General features: G+C 53.8%; 1 protein-coding gene across 7 annotated transcripts in view; it reads right to left on the minus strand.

Annotated features, from left to right (window-relative positions):
* The window catches only part of SH3PXD2A (SH3 and PX domains 2A), a 261,793-nt gene that overhangs the window by 71,072 nt on the left and 173,968 nt on the right, over positions 1–16,753 (minus strand). For 5 of the 7 annotated variants that reach the window (XM_021072762.1, XM_021072764.1, XM_021072763.1 and 2 more), the window contains one exon: positions 16,267–16,295. In XM_021072762.1, coding sequence (XP_020928421.1) covers positions 16,267–16,295 — 29 coding nt within the window. Of the gene's footprint in view, positions 1–11,550; positions 12,566–16,266; positions 16,475–16,753 lie in introns of those variants that run through there. The other 2 variants (XM_013983700.2, XM_021072768.1) reach the window with 2 other exon arrangements.

Genomic DNA, 16,753 nt, shown 5'->3' on the forward strand with positions numbered 1-16,753 from the left:
GACGATAAGGTGCCGAACCTGACTCTTGTCAAGTCCAGGAAGCCAGAGAAATCAAAGAACAGGACTACAGGGGCCCCTGCCTTTAAGGATGCGCCCTCCCCAGACACATATACACCCAAGAACCATATAATAAACACCTGGGGGACCTAAGTTAGGAGAGGGACTCCCATTACTTTGTAATAAGGTTTCCTTTAACATTGAGTAACTCCAGAGCAGTGAGAATTGGGTTCAGTTTACCCAAAGCCAGTCTCAAACTATGCTTCCAGGAATTCTTCCCTGGTGTAAAGCAAGTTCCACCCATCCAAACTAATAAATCCAGAGTGGGCTTGGAGCCCAGGTGGGAGAGACAGAGTGCAGCCAACAGCACAAACTCCTTGGAGAATGAAAGCAAACCCAGGTCTCAGGGGGACCAGGGCAGGGTCACGGGTCTTATTGGCTTACACAGCCCCCGCCCTGGGCTCCTGGCTGGAATGAATACTCCCCACCCCCAACCCCATTCCTGGGTCATCTTTCTCTATGTCCTTCCATTTTTCATTATCTTAGTGAATTTGGACACTCGAGACCCCTCCCTCTTTGGGAATTCTATTGTCCTTACCTCACTGCAGCCTTGAACTGATTTTTCTTTTCTTTTTTTTTTTTTCGGCTTTTTAGGGCCGCACCCTCAGCATATGGAAGTTCCCAGGCTAGGGGTCAAACTGGAGCTACAACTGCCAGCCTATGCCACAGCCACAGCCACTCGGGATCCGAGCCCCATCTGCGACCTACACCACAGCTCATGGCAACGCCGGATCCTTAACCCACTGAGTGAGGCCAGGGATTGAACCTGCATCCTCATGGATCCTAGTCAGGTTAGTTAACTGCTGAGTCACGAAGAGAACTCCTGAACTGATTTCTAAATAACTGTTGTATTTCAGTCTTTTCTCTCCTTTTGTACAACTGAACTTTGCATAGGGCTAGATTTCTTAGCTCTCCAACAGACGCCACATGTGTCTTTTCTCTTTTTGACTAGGCCGCCAGGGAACTCGGCCAATAGCCAAATCTTTACCAGAGCCCTCCAGAGCTAACAGTACTTCACAAAGAAGCAGTTCCTTTACAAAAAAAGTAGTCACTTGACCTACATGATATACAGGGCCTGAAACAGAGCAGCAGAAACAGAGGCACAACCATGAAAGTGATATGAATGACATCTGGAAAAAGCACAGCACGATGGTTAAGATGGTTAAGACAGAACAAGCAATAGCTCAAACATGACTTCTAGTCCAAAGTCACAAAGGTGGAAGGTGGGGTGTGTTCAGCTGTAAGGTGGTGGTGGGGCTGCTGCCTGCATGGGTACCTCTGCAGCTTGCCCCAGGGAGAGCGGCAGCCTCTAGCTTGTCATCTGTACCCACAACATGAAAAAAATCATGCCCTTGGACTAGAAGGGTGAGGAGTCAATGCTGCTACAGCAGCAGCCCAGACCCCTAGCCCTGCCTCCTATGCTCACAGCCTGCAATGCAAGGCAAGGCTGGTATTAGGTAGCGTGATCTGTGCAGATGCACAGGCAACCTCACTTAGGAGGGCCCTGTGGTTGATTTAATACCCTTCTGTCCCCAATTTGAAATCTTTAATACTTTATGAACAAGAGCCCCATAAATTATGTAGCTGGTTCTACCCAAGGTCTGAGGGTTCTGAGCCACAGATTTTGAGCTAAATGAATTACTCTAAAGGCTGGAAGAAGCACATGGGGACTCAGGATCAGAAAGGATAAGAAATTTGCCTAAGATCATACACCAAGTCAGTGAGTGGCAGGGCTGGGGCTAGAACGATCATACAGTTCTCACTTTTTTTTGGCTATGCCCACAGTATGAAGTTCCTGGGCCAGGGATCAAACCCACGCCAGAGCAGTGACCAGAGCTACAGCACTGACAATGCTGGGTCCATAACCCACTGAGCCACCAGGGAACTCCAGTTCCCACTTTCTTAACACACATGCTAGGTACTGGGCTAAACCTTTGATGAGCATCATCTAATTTACTCCTAACAATCTGTAGCTTACAGATGCAGGAAAGCTGAGGGTTTTCACAAGGCCCCACAGCAAAGAAGTCAGGGGTCAGACTTGAGCCAAGGCAATCTGGCCAAGCACTGGGAACAGAGGGGCCTGAAAAGGGGGGACTTCATTCTCTGGATCCTCCCTGGCCACTGGCTCATTTATTTTCATTGGGCTTCTTTTTGTAAGCACAGCCCTATTTCTATTCATTTTGCTCTCAGTAGGAAGGGGCCTGCCTCCTTCCCCAGAATCCATGTGGGGGCCGCCCAACCCAGGGCAGGAATGCACCACTGACCTTCTGGCCCCGAGCCAGGCAGTCAGAGAACAGTCAGTCTCCCAACTCAGGTGGGGAATGGGGTGGGAGCTGGGCCCAGAGCCACTCCACAGCCCCTTAGGGACCAAGTCCAAGGACACCCACTGAGGGCATGGCTGGGGCCAGCAGAGATAGCCCAGCCCACATGGAGGTGGGCAGAGGGGCAAAGGATGCTCCCAGGGGCTGTCCTGGCAGGAGGGAGGTGGGCAGGTCTGCGTGCTCCCTTCACCCTGCTCCAGAGACCCTCAGCTTCCTGGCTGAAGACAGGTGCTGTGGTTAGTCAGCCACCCTGTGGGTGGACAGAGGGGCGCCCTGTGGGGAGGCCAGTGGGGCTCTGAGCCTCTGCTCCTGCAGGTGCTGCCTGACCCGCAGCAGCCCCTGTGGTGGCAGCCTCTCCCTAACCTCTCCCCACGCTGGGGCGCATACAAGAGACAAACTAACACTGCTGTGAGTTCCCGGATCCCAGACACCCCCCCACACACACACCAGCCCCGGGTGGTCTGCCTTGGTGGTCCTCCCCCACTTACTGGGACATCTCCCCTCCAATTCTCCCACCCACCAGCCGGTGAGGGTGAGGCAGCGGCAGCAGCAGGAACAGGCTAGGGATGCAGGATGAGCAGCCGCTGGGGCTCCAGCCCCCCACCTTCCCGGTTCAGTCTCCACCAGAGCCCTGAGTGAGACATGGAGTCAACAGCAGCGGACCCAGGCCTGACCGTGCCACCCCAGAGCCACAAGAGAGGACTGTCTCGTTTTCTCCAGACAGGATTCCTGCTATCAGATTATCAGTCAATCAACCATGAGATATTTAATGGGCATTTACTACGTGCATAGCTGGAGGCCCCTGGCCATGACCAACAGACCCTCCAGCCTCGGGACAGAGTCACAGACATCACAGACACTCTTCCGGGAGTTCCTGACTGCTTCAGGAGTCACGTAGGTTTGGGGGAGGCGGTGTGGCTCTCTCAACCACCTGCCTGGCAGTGTCAGGCACTCAAATGCCACTCAAGTGCATCCTCACTGCCCCAGGCTGCCCAGACTTGACCAGAGGGCAGGCTAGGGGCAGATTCAGCAGGCAGGGGCCCTGGGTGAGGGCTCATGAGGCAGAGGGATGCAGCAGGGCTGAGACCTGGAGGCCTCGGATCTGCAACTGGACCCCACCTTTGGAGCAGGGTTCATAATGTCTCAGCAGACATCTGGCTGGACACTGCCAGAGGGGGATGGGGGTGGGGATGAGGGGGCAGGGGCCAAGGGCAGAGTTCACCTGCAAACTGAGGTTGAGCATGACCCCCCTTTCCGAGGTTTGCTGGAGCCCCTCATCTGGTCCTGGGCAGGATCTCTATATTGTTCACTGATCAGGTCAGGTGGCTCCAGACTGTCTGGATAGTGCTGAAGTCGCAGCAAGTGCTTGGCACATAGTAGGTGCCTAACCCACATTTGTTTTGAGTCTCTCCAATCAGATCTGAAGTTCCTCCAGGGTCTTAACCCCCAGTATCCTCGCCGCACATGGAACAGGAGGCAGTGCCCAGAAAGTCCTGGCTGCTGGGAAAAAACCCTTGGACCCAAGGGTTTCATGGGGAAACTGAGGCCGCGCTCACCCTCCTGCTCCGGGGCCTTCTTGGCACAAAGGGCCCTGCACTATCTCTAGTCTAGCTTTTGCCTGGGATGGCCTGAGGCACACACAGGCACCCTCAGGCCAGGAAAGACCCTGAGCCTCCCTAGCTGGTGCTGCACAGAATAACTCACAGCAGGCCTCCGACGCCACAGAACATCCCTGGAAGGCTGCAGGCTTCCAGCATCTGCTCTAAAGCCCTTCAAAGAGATTTTTTTAAAAAATGTATCCATAACCAATATGGTCTATGGCAAGATGGATGTTGCAGGAAATGGGAGTCTGAGCGAAAACAACTGGCTTATCTATGATGTCTGGTGGGAGCGGGGCTCAGCGTAGCCTTCCAGGGTGGGTGCCCAGAGCCTGGGGCCCCTCCTCGGCCCCATCCCTCTCCTGTTTTGCATGGTCTGGACCAATCCCCTGAGCTCTCAGATGCCACGTAAACAGAGTGAGTGAGTGAGAGAGAGAGAGAGAGAGAGAGAGGGAGGGAGAGAGAGAGAGAGTGTGTGTGTGTATGCAGCTAGCTGCACGCGAGCACACACGCACACACACACAAAATCACTGCTTGGGAAATCCCCACATCTGGCTCTCATGTGATCAAGCTATGCCCAGGAGGGCGCAGCTGGGAGGGCCTGGAGGACCAGTGGGTCAGGAGTGTGCGAGCCCTCTGGGGAGCAGGAAGTTAACCCTTTAGCACTGCCTAAAGCTGAGCTTCCACTCAGGGAAGAAGGCTGGAAGGAAACTCCTGCACTGCCTGGCTTGCTGTGCACATGAGGCAAGGAGGGACTCCTGCCCCCTTCCCTGGTCTTCACCTGAGACTTGAAAGGGCTGCTCTTTCTCTGTCCTGTCAATCCTGGGCAATCATCAACCACTAGGGAGACCCACTGGATGAAGAGCCCTTCCTGACCCATCTCTTTGATATTTAATGAGCACTGCCTAGTGCCGGGAACCCAGCTGGATGGGCCACAGCCGTGGATTTGTAAGGAATCAGGATTCACGCCCTCCTTTTGCAGGCAGGACATGCATCCCTAGGAGACCACTGAAGCCAGAGTCCTCCTAACATTAAGGAACCGGTCAGAGGTGACCTTTGGGGCAAGATCTCGCCAACCCAAGCACCTGATTTAATTTTATAACTAGACCCGTTAAGCTTCAATGGCTTGCGTGGCTGAGTAGTAACTCTGGCAGCACCCCCAGCAGGCACTCTGGGGATGCGGCAGACCTGCCCTGGCCCAGCTTAGAGGACGTGGCATGTTCGCACCCCCAATGCTGAGACTGACCAGATGCCTCTGCAGGCTGTTCTCCCTCTTCTCCGGGCTGACTCATTTAAAAACCTCAGGGAACCAGGGCTGGAAAGGCTTGCTTGGCACCGCACCCACAGGCAGGCTGTGCCTCGCCGCCCCCCCTCCCCCCCGCCCCGGGGAGGCTCCCTCAGACCCCCTCTCCCATCGCAGCACTTGGACATGGGCCTCATGGTATCCACCTCGGTATCCCTGGGCTGGGACCGCAAGGCCTGGCACAGAGGAGGTACCCAGATGTTCACTGGACAAATCTACACTCCAGCCACGGCCAGAGCCAGTGAGGTCAACTACAGGTCTGGCAGGAACCACCCAATCCTAGAAGGAGAGTATGGTACCAGCATCCATTTGGAAACTTGCTTCTTATCAACTTGGCCCTCGAGCATTCCCCCAGCCCTGCCCATGGGAGAGCTGCTGCTAGTGGACACAGAGTCCTGGGCTTAGAGTAGAGAGAGCAACCGAGGTCACTGAAGAAGTTGGGGAAAGGGCCCTCTTACTCACAACCCTGTGACCAAATGCAAATGAGGAACTGACAGAGGGCTCTCGGAGCCCCTGGGACTGTGTATGGCAGAGGTGACAGACCAGGAGAACCTGTCCCTACAGGGAATAAGGGATGTTAACATCTGTGTTTGCAAGGTTTCCCCCAGGGGGCAGTTGCCAACATACAAAGACAGTCTTAATTTGGCCTCTTGTCACTAGTCTGTCATCACAGCTTGACCCTCCTGCCGGGAACAGTTATGTACCTGACCCTGACCCTGACCCAGCACTCAAGGAGCCTAAAAGGTCTGGGGCTGAGGGCGAGTCCCTGGCTAACAGGAAAGGCAGCCCCCAGACCCTGGCAGGGGCCTTCTCCAACACGGCATCCATTAGCCAAACGCAACGTCAGGGGGGAGCATCTTTCTTGGGGGGAACATCTCGAAGAGGTGGTGGCTCTTCCTTTCGAGCACAGGGAAGTGAAGGGACTTTCTGATGTGGCCCAGTTTTCTCGGTAGAAGAAACATTAACAAGATGTTTGCTAACGTTCTTAACCTTAAACCAAATACATCTTCATACCAGCTGCGTGGGTCACACGTGGCAGTGACAAGATCCAGAGGGCAAAGCAGAAAAGAGTCGGGGGAAAAACCTTTTTTCCTTGCAAACGTCTAAGTTTTACCGAAACTTTGGAAACAGTTTCCTTTGCCGTCACATTTCAAAGTCAACCGATTATAAAAATGTCACGAGCAGCTGACTTACACACGCCACATTTCGGTTTCTGAACAAAGTAACTTTAGATCAGAAAAAGGTGCTAAAACAGTAAGTAATGCACATTTCCCCCCAAATCTTTGTTTTTCCGTTGGCTTTGTCATTCCTGGAAATGTTGCCTCTCTTGTCACATGTCTGTAAACCAAAGAGCCCAAGTGAGGAACAAGTTGTTTTCTGGCTGAGGGCCACGGCGGGAAGCATTTCTTTGCTGGACCACAAAGTGGGTGTTTCCTGCCCAGAAGGAGAAAAAAACCTTGTCGGCTGGGCAGATGAGGTCTCGTCACTGCCCCTGACGAAGCCAGAAGGGATGTCAGAGGCTGGGCAGGCTCTTGGGATGGCCACTCCCCAAGGCCGGGGCGGGGCTGGTGATCTCCGGCTGCCCCTCCCCCACCCCCACTGGCCTATCTCCCTGACCTAGGACACAGCTAAATGGCACCTTCAAGGAACAGCGCCGTCTCGTCTCCGTCCATCCTGGGGGTTCCGATTCTTCTGCGTCCTCACTGTCTGCCTCCCCTGAAGGCAGCGCCATCAACCCATGTGCACGACCCAGACCAAATCCAACCCTGTCTTGATCTCAGGATCCCTGTGGAGCCCCATCAAGACTGCCTGGTGTTTCTGGGCACCACCCCTAGAGATGGTCTGGGCAAGGCCTGGGACTCTGTGCTTCAACAAGCAGGCTCAGGATTCTCAGCACACCTCTGGGCCTTTGCACATGCTGTCCCTTTCCCGACCATCTTCCCATTTTCCCAGCAGAAGCCAGGTGATAGGAATGAGGAGGGCAGAAAGAAGCTAAGTGGGGCTGAAGAAATCAAGGCCACTTACCAGCTAGCTGCCTCCTTCCTGGGGGTGAGATCTGGGATTCCAGGATTTGGGGAGCCCTCCCCTCCCCCACCCCTGCTTCGTATGTCCATGGGTCTAAGCCAGTAGGCAGCGGGACCAACACTGCCTGTTGCTGGGGGTTGGGGGGGGAGTCACGGCACAGACATGCACTTTCTCCATCACATCACTGCCACATGGGCTGGCTGTGGAGCTGCCAACTCAATCAGCCTCCTTTCATTTCCAATTAGTTGGTTTCGAACTCCAAGAGTGACATCAGGCTGAGGACCCAGAGCCACGAAAATAAAAATTATTTAAAAACACCAGCCCGGGTAAGATGCCAGAACGCAATGCCTTCACGAGACATGATCGCTTTTGGAACAGGCGGTTGGAGGAATGTCTTGGCCATGTTCTCTAAGGAGCCTGGGCCTTTTTCCCTGTTGGGTGGCTGGGGCAGAAAAGAAAGCCTCGGAAATGGCTTTGACAAGTCTTGCTGATACACAATCGCATGTTTCCTTTCAAGATGCATCCCTTCCTAGCCTTTCACTCCTGCCAGGCAGGACACCTCTCCTGCCCTTAACTTTCTCAAACTCATCCCAGCCTCTGAGCCCTTGTCTTCTACCAGGGGCACCCGCTCCCCCCCCTCTGCTCACCCCATCCCTTCATCGTCCAGGACACAACCTTGGCCCCTCCCATCTATGCTAGTGCCCCACCCTCAGCCCCTTCTATTTGAAGCCCGCTGCTTTGGGATGACGACCCATCCCTGGATTTGTTGAGGAATCCCTGGGAACAGACGGCTTTCTCAGCTAAGCCGTGAACTCTCCAGGGCTGGGACCAGCAATCGCTTAAAAGAAATGGAAGCCTTCAGGAGGGGAGTGAAGGCTGCTGCCATCTGCTTTGTTCCTGGCCTGTTTCCTCTGTGCCCGGTAAGCAGGGCAGGCCAGGGTCAAGAGAGAGCCCTGTTCTGCTCTATGTCCTACTGGGGCTTTTGTCCTGGGGAAGATGACACTACCGGGGCTTTACAGACCTGCTTTCTCTGCTTCACCATGACCCTCACACCTCTGCCTCACTGCACAGTTTGGCGGGAGTGTGCTGAGCAGGAGGCCAGGTCCGGCCCATCGCTCACCTGGGGCAGGCAAGAGCCCCTCTCCTAGTTGCCTCCTCTATAAAAGAAGGCAGGAAGACTAACTTTTTACGGTAGCCGGAACCTACCTACAGGCAGGTTTTGCTTTAAGCCAGTCCACTCTGGAGTTCCCACTGCAGAGCAATGGGATCGGCAGTGCCTTTGGATCCCCGGGACACAGGTTCGGTTCCTGGCCAGGATCTGGCACTGCCGCACCTGTGGCCTAGCTCATAACTGTGGCTCAGATCTGATCCCTGGCCCAGGAATTTCATATGCTTCAGAGAGGCCAAAAAAGAAAAAAAGCCAGTATACTTTATTAAAAACCAAATTCATGCAAAGAGAAATTAAGGGGAGATCAGTTACACCCTGCAAAGGGACCTGTTACTCAATTAAGAATCCCTCATGACCAGTGGGTTCCTTCGAGAAACCGCAGGGCCCCCTCCCAGTCTGTGAAACCTCCTGCTAAATAGAGGTCTCCAGAGCCCAGTCCTGCTCACCTGTGGCTCCCTCAGGTTTTGGCTCTGGGAAACAGACCTTAGCAGAAAGAGGTCTGGATCAGAAGGACCAGATTTGAATCCTGTGTCTACCTGGCTAGGTGACCTACCTCTCCTGGTCTATGAAAGGGAGCAACCAGAGCACCTGCCCGGGTTGTTGGGAGGCTGACTGGCAATTATTAGACACTGCACACCCTGCCCTCACCCTCTGATGAGCCGAGTCTCTCCTGGAGGAGGGCAAACACCAAAGCCAGGGTCTCTCCTGTTCAAGAGCTGGACACCCACAGTGCTGTCTTCTACTCACGACAAACAACTTAACTCTGAGTGTTTCCTGCACCAGATACTTCATATATAACAACTCATATTCAAGCCTCAAACAACCTGGTGAAGTACCATCATTATACCCATTTCACACACGAGGAAACTAAGGCACAAGGAAATGAAGGACTTGTCTAAGGCTGGCGGAGCTGGGACACGAAACTAGGCACTCTGGCTAATGAGTCTGTGTTCTTAACTCTACAGAATATTCTGCAATGGGATTCTGAGCTTTTTTTGTTTGTTTGTTTCTTTTTTCCTTTTAGGGCTGCACCTGCTGCATATGGAAGTTCCCAGGCTAGGGATGGAATAGGAGCTACAGCTGCCAGCTTACACTACAGCTACAGCAATGCAGGATCCAAGCCTCATCTGTGACCTGCACCGCAGCTCACGGCAACACCAGACCCTTAACCCACTGAATGAGGCCAGGGATCGAACGAGCATCCTCGGGGATACTGGTCGGGTCCATAACTGGCTGAGCCACAATGGGAACTCCCTGCAATGGGATTCTTAATTGCGTAAAAGGTCTAGGTTCTCTGCTGGGGCCAGGCCCTGGACTCACAGAATGAAAACAAATGATTCAAGTGGGTCTATTACTCTCAAATGCAAGCTAAGACCAATTTCTCCCCTCCTTCCTGAACCTATCAATGATGAAAATAGCAACAATGGCAGCCTCTATCACCAAGGGCTTGCTATGTGCCGGGCCCTCTGCTGATTCATTCCATTTATTAGAGGCAGGCACTATTTTACCCCCACTCCCATTTTTCATATGGGGGCATGAAGGTCGGAGGTTAAGCAGCTTGCCAGTCACAGAGCAAACACGCAGCAGAGCCGGAGTTCAAACCCTGTCTGACGCCAAAGCCTAAACTCTGAACTCCAAGCGACATGCTTCTCCACAGTGAAACTACAGTAAGGCTGATCTCATTAACTCTGTCCAGGGATGCAGATTGTATGATAACTAAAATGGAAGCCGGGCTGAGCTCACCAAGTTTCCAAGGAAAAGTATAAACAGGATTTCATGAGGAACATCATCACTGGCCAAAATGAAACAACTTGCAACACTCTTGAGCAACCTCATTTGCATTTCAACGAGCTGCAGCTCATCACAGACTCCTGGGTGGGATGATGTCTCTGATGCTATCCCAGGACCAGCCCATGAGATCCGCGGCCGCCTGTGCCCCCTAGTGGTGCAAGTTAGAACTGCCCAGCTAACAGTGCTGGAGCCTTGCAGCTTCCCAAACTGAGAGCACTAGTCCATCTTTCCTCGTCTGAAGAGAAGCCCCTGCTCGGGGGAACCTGCTCTAGCCCTCTGAGCGCCCAGAGCCGTGCTCACCTTGAGGAGGCCAATCCGCTAACAGCAACAGGCTCTTCCTTCTTCCAGGCCCAGCCCAAAGCCCTCTAATTGCATCATGCCTGAACCCTCTGCACCTTCCTGCAGGTGGCTGCTCCTCCATTTTTATGGGCGTAACCATCTGTTTTATGTGTCACCTTGGCTAGGCTACAATCCCTAGTTATACAATCACACACTAATCCAGGAATTGCTGGGAAGGTATTTTACAGATGAAATCAAGTTCCTTGTTGACTTTCAGTGAGATTATCCTCAGCAGTCTGAGGGGCCCTGAGTCCATCAGCTGAAAGGCATTAAGGGCAGAGCTGAGGCCTAACTACAGAAGGAATTTCACCTGTGGACCACAACCCCCCCATCTGCCCTTCGACTTCAGACTTGTCTAGCCAGCCCCCACCACTTCATAAACCAGTCACCTGCAAGAAATTTCTTAATATATAGCACCTACTGGTTGTTTCTCTAGTTGAGCCTGCATGGTACAACAGTACAGGTGAGGTCACGGAGCTCAGGTGAAGGGATTTTCCCAAGGTCGTGGGGCTGAGAATGGGGGCCCAGGAGATCTGACATAAACTAACCCCCACCTAGCCTACCCCAGATCATCAAAATCCATCTCGTCCCTCCATTGCTGCCAGAGGCCTCATCTCCTCACCTGTCCCCTCCCCTTAACAAGCTCCACTCACTGGTCAGAAAAATCCTTCTGAGATCTAGGTCAGATCATGCCCCAATGCCTCAATCGTTCTTCATCTCATAGTGAAAGTCAAGATCCTTAAAATGGCCTGGTCTGTGCTGCTGGCCACTGCTCTCCCCTCCTAACACCTTGGCCTCCACCATGTTCCACTCCAGCCACGAACCTCCCTGCCTTGAGGGCGCCAGCATGCTCCCAGCCCTGGGCCCTTGCACTCGCTGTGCCTTGGTCTGGACGGCTCTCTCCCAGGTAACCTCCTTGCTTCCCTCTGTCCCAGAGTACATTCTTACCTGCACAGTTCATCACCCAGAGCTGACTGCAAACTCCTTGAGGGCAGAAAGGCACATTCCCTTGACCTCAACACTTCACACAGTCCCAACTTAAAAAGCCGAGCTTGGTCCTGCTTCCCCACCCTTTGGGCATGCGCATGCTCTGTCTCTAGATTAGCAAAGCCTCCTGCTCTCTGCCCCAATCAGAAAAACTCCTCCTCTTCCCAGATAACATCCCACCTGGAGGCTGCAGCAGCCTCTCTTTGCTGACCTGCAGTGTCATTTCTGCACTCATGCCTTCTCCCATCTACCCACCCATCCACAAGCACCAGGGGACCTGCTACTGGTTCAAGCCCTGCAGCAAAGTCTGCTTTCGAGGAGGTGGGACACAGATAACAAACAAGCACAGTCACAAGAGTGTGGTCAGTGATGTGCAGGAAGTAGTAGGGTGACCTGAGAGGGCAGCTAGATAGCAGAGGAGGGGCAGCTTCTCTGAAGTGGGACAAGCAGAAATCTTTAGGAGCCAGTCACGTAAAAGAACACGAACAGCATTCAGGCAGAAGGAACAGCAAGTGCAAAGGCCATGTGGAGAGCCTGATGTGCTTAAGGAACAGAAGGTGACTGAGCAGAGTGCTGGGGTGGGAATGGAGGGTGGGGAAGAGGGTTCGAGCCTAGGGCAGGCAGGGGCCAAAGCATACATGGCTCTGCCAGCTGGGATGAGGACTTTTTCTGGGTAGGATGGGGGAATTTAAGCAGAAAAGCACATTATTTAATCCATGTTTGGGAGCGCTCACTCTAGCTATGGTGTGGAGAATGGCGTGCAAGAGCAGACGGGCTGGGGAGGAAGCGGAGGTCTTCCTGAGAGACAAAGGGGGCTTTCAACAGGTGTGATGGCAGAAGTGGGAGAAGGGGACGGATCTGGAGGGCACGTGGGCAGGTAAGAGGAAGGGAAAGAAAGTCAAGAATGACTTCTTGAGGAGTTCCTGTTGTGGTGCAGTGGAAACATGGACTAGGAGCCATGAGGTTGCGGGTTTGATCACTGGCTTCGCTCAGTGGGTTAAGGATCCGGTGTTGCTGTGAGCTGTGGTGTAGGTCACAGAGGCAGCTCGGATCCCGCGTGGCTGTGGCTGGCAGCTACAGTTCTGATTTGACCCCTAGCCTGGGAACCTCCATATGCTGCAGGTACAGCCCTAAAAAGCAAAAAAAAAAAAAAAAGAATGACTTCTTGAAGCTGGGCTTGAGCAATGGGGATGATGGGGGAGGGGAAGATGTGGGAAGGGTCAGGATCCATGCAGGGGAGGAGCAGAGACAAATTTGAGTCTACACTCTCTTCCAAGTTTCAAGGTCTTGAGTCCTGCCTCCTCCGAGAGGCTGTCAGCTGCCTTAGAACTTTCTTCCTGTTGACTCTACCCTCCTCAAGCCTTGCTTGCAGTCTATGCACTCAACAGGAGATTCCACAAGAGACCCTCCAAGGACAAGCTAAGGCTTTGGGGACCAGTGTGACAAGTGATGACCAGGGAACAAGCACCATTTTCTCCATGCAAACATTCCTGACTGGAGGGACCCAGGAAGCTTTGTGAGCTTCATTACAGAGCCGTGAAGCCCTAACCATGAACTCACACCCTCACTTTGCCACAGACTCTGGGCAGCCACCCTTGGAGCCTCAGCTTTTCATTTGTGAAATGGGAATCCCACCAGCCACCATGCAACATGGCTCTGAGCAGCAAATGAAAAACATACGTAAAGTTGCCGCATAGAGTAGATGCTCACTAAATAACAGCAGTAGCTAGCACTTTGGGAGGGCTGTCCAGGTTACAGGCAGTCTTCTAAGCAGACTTACACAGGTTTATCTACTCTTCATTATAATCGTATGAGGTATGTATTAGTCAAGGTTCTCAGAGAGAGAATAGGATGTGCATACATATGCACACATACACACACACACACACATATATATACATAGGGAAGAATTAGCTCACTTATTGTGGGAGCTTGGTGAGCCCCAAATCTGATGGGGTTGGCTGACAGGCTAGAGACTCAAGGAAGAGTTGCAGTTCAAGTCCAAATGTGCTGGCAGAAGACTTTTTTTTTTTAGGGCCGAACCTGCAGCATATGGAGGTTCCCAGGCTAAAGGTCGAATTGGAGCTGCAGCCGCCGGCCTACACCACAGCCACAACAACTTGGGATCTGAGCTGTGTCTGTGACCTACACAACAGCTCACGCCAATGCCCGATCCTTAACTCACTGAGCGAGGCCAGGGATTGAACCCGCATCCTCATGGATACCAGTCGGGTTCATTGCCGCAAGGGGAACTCCAACTTTTTTTTTTTTTCTTGGGGAAGGTCAGTCTTTGCTCTGTTAAGGCCCCTCAACTGACTGAATGAGGCCAACCCACATTATGGAGGTTAATCTGCTCTGCTCAAAGCCCATTGATTTAAAAGTTAATCTCATTCAAAAAAACACCTTCACAGAAACATCCAGAATAACACTTGATCAAGTATCTGGGCACTGTGGCCCAGGCAAGTTGATGCATAAAATGAATGCTTATAAGGTGGGTATGAATATTATCTCCGATTTATAGAAGACAGGACAGGCACAGAGAGGGGGGCGAGGCTGCTCAGGGTCAGGAAAGCCAGACTCTAAACTCCCACAGTCTGGCTCCAGAGCTGGCACTTTTAACCAGGACACTAAGTGGCCATTATCATAAGCACACCAGCATAAATTAAATTTCGTCATCCATCCTCTTCCTGGCCTGAGAGTGGAAGGCAGAGAAACAGGGGAAGCCTTCCCTGGGTGGGGCCCTGCCTTGCTTAGGAGGCAGCACTGAACCTGACTGAGCCTCAGAGGTTGAGTGGGGGGCACCTGAGGTTAATCTGGTCCAGCCCTAAACTCTACAGGGGGAAACAGGCCCTTCTAGGGACTCGCCAAGGTCCCAGGGCTTCTGACACTAATGATGATGATGATCAGCCGGCACTTCTACCGCAGGTATTGTGACCTAGGGACCACATTCACTTACTGAATCTCCTACAGGTGAGGGAGAGACCATCCCCAGCCAAAGTTTTTTTTCTTTTTTCTTTTTCTTTTTTTTTTTTTTAAGGAAATGAAGAAACCAAGGCAGAGGTTATGAAACTTGTCTGAGGTCACACAGAGCCAGAATCTGAGCCCAGGCTCAAGCAGTCACTACACCTCTGAGGCCCTGGGCAAGTTTCTTGGGGGGTGGGATGTAACAACGCAAGCCCAAGTTTGCCTCTCTAGTTTCGCCACTGAGGGTCTGCCTACCAGGGACAGCTGAGGAGATGCTGCAATTCCTCAAGTTCATGGGGCAGCCTCACCATCCTGTTCACGGAGGACATGCCCTTCGGCACCAGGGGGCATACCTGAAACACCCCTGCCCAGGTGACAGGCATGTGTGCACATAGGTCTCATCCCACAGCCAGACACGCCCCCCAACAGGGACACAAACACACTCCAACCCACAACTGGACATATCCCAACATACTAGCACACATACTTGAAGAAGTAAACACTCCCTCCGAGCACACAACTATGAAGCCCTGCATGTACACCCACAGCCCCATATACACACATGCCCCCCATATATAAGCTTCCCCATCCCGATTAACAAATAAGCCAGCACTTGTACACACAAAACATGAACCCACACCCAGAAAACCTACACCCCATAACTACAGCTACCCCAATTCACAACCCATCCATCACACACAGGCACACACACCTCTATTGATTCACAGTTCAAAGCACCTGGACACAAATCTCTTCCTACAAGGGGAGCCATGTGTTCAAAGGCACATCCTACATCCCCAAGGCCCAGACCTCCAGAGGGTTGCCCACCTTTGTAAGTTGCCACCCTCATAGATATGGACAACACACAAGCTGACAGACAGCTCCAGTCCCCCCCGCCCCCCAATACACTCAGCCCTCATTAAAAGTGACCACCCTTCGCCAAATAACTGCAAACGACCAAGTGCAGGCACTGGCCAAGCCCCCCCTCCCCCGCCCCTGCCACCCCCCCTCGTCCCCCCCCCCCCGCAGAGAAATGCTCCTCTGACCCCAACACACAGCGTCCCTGTCTCCACCCCATTAGCAAACACAGAGTGGGCCCTGGCACCTGCCAGGCCAACGCCAGGGCGGGTCGGTGCCCTCCCATCCGGTCTCTGAGGGCCACCACGCAGAGCCCCCACCCCCCGCAGCGTGTAGAACTCGCTCAGAATTTGGGGAGAAGAGGTATGCTCTGCCGGGGTTAAAAACTCAGCCCCTTGAGCATGACCCCCCCCTTTTTTTGGTCCTGGATCGCACCTTCCCACGGGAATGCCTGCATCTCTATTAACCCTTCCAGCGCTGCCGCACCGCAGGAAAGACCCAGGAAGATATTACAGAGGTGTCCAGCAGTGGGCTCCGCAGCCCTGGTCAGAGGATCCGGCTGCACATGACGTGGGGCTTTAAGCCTTTCACAAGACATTTCCACAGTCCCCGTGCACCCATTCCCACGGGGAAGAGCCCAGGTAGAGCCCGAGGGACGCGGAGACAGAAGGAGTAGGTGTGAGTACCAAAGGTCTTAGCGGGCATGAGCTGGGGAAGGGGGCAACTGAAGGGAATACCCTGGCCCCGCCGGACCAGAGGACAGGCGGGCGAGGAAAAGCCGCCGGAAAGTCCTCCGCAGGGTCGGAGCGGGGCGTGCACGAAGTGGGAGGGGAGAATGCCCGGAGGCTCCCTTACCTGATTTTCTCTTGGAACTGCCGTAGTCCCTGAAAAAGAAGCAACAACATACAGACATGGTTAGAGCAGGGCAGAGGCGCGCGGCGGCGGAGCTGCCGGGCTGCGGGACTGCGGCTTCAGAGCGCCCACGGGCCGGATGCTCATGTGATCCCCGCAGCCGACCAGCCACGCGCTCCGCAGCTGCACGCACTGCGCGCCGCGCCTGCCCGAGGGTGCCCCGCCAGCCCGGCCTCCCCGCGCGATTCGCGATTCGCCCCGCCGGCCCCGCCTGCGCCTTCGGCCCCGCCTGCGCCTCCCGCCCCTCCTCGCCCTGCCGCCCGCCGCGAGCACCCCCGCCCGCCCCGCCCAGGCCCGCCCGGAGGGGCTCGGTAGGCTTCTCTGGCCCTTTCCCCTGCACCTTCCCCTATCCTCCACCGAGAGCGAGGCAGGTTCCCACGCACCTCGTGAATGGGGAAACTGAAACCCCGGAGAGGGGTCGCTAGAACCC

The sequence above is a fragment of the Sus scrofa genome, chromosome 14, assembly GCF_000003025.6.
Source record: "Sus scrofa isolate TJ Tabasco breed Duroc chromosome 14, Sscrofa11.1, whole genome shotgun sequence".
Lineage (NCBI taxonomy): Eukaryota > Metazoa > Chordata > Mammalia > Artiodactyla > Suidae > Sus > Sus scrofa.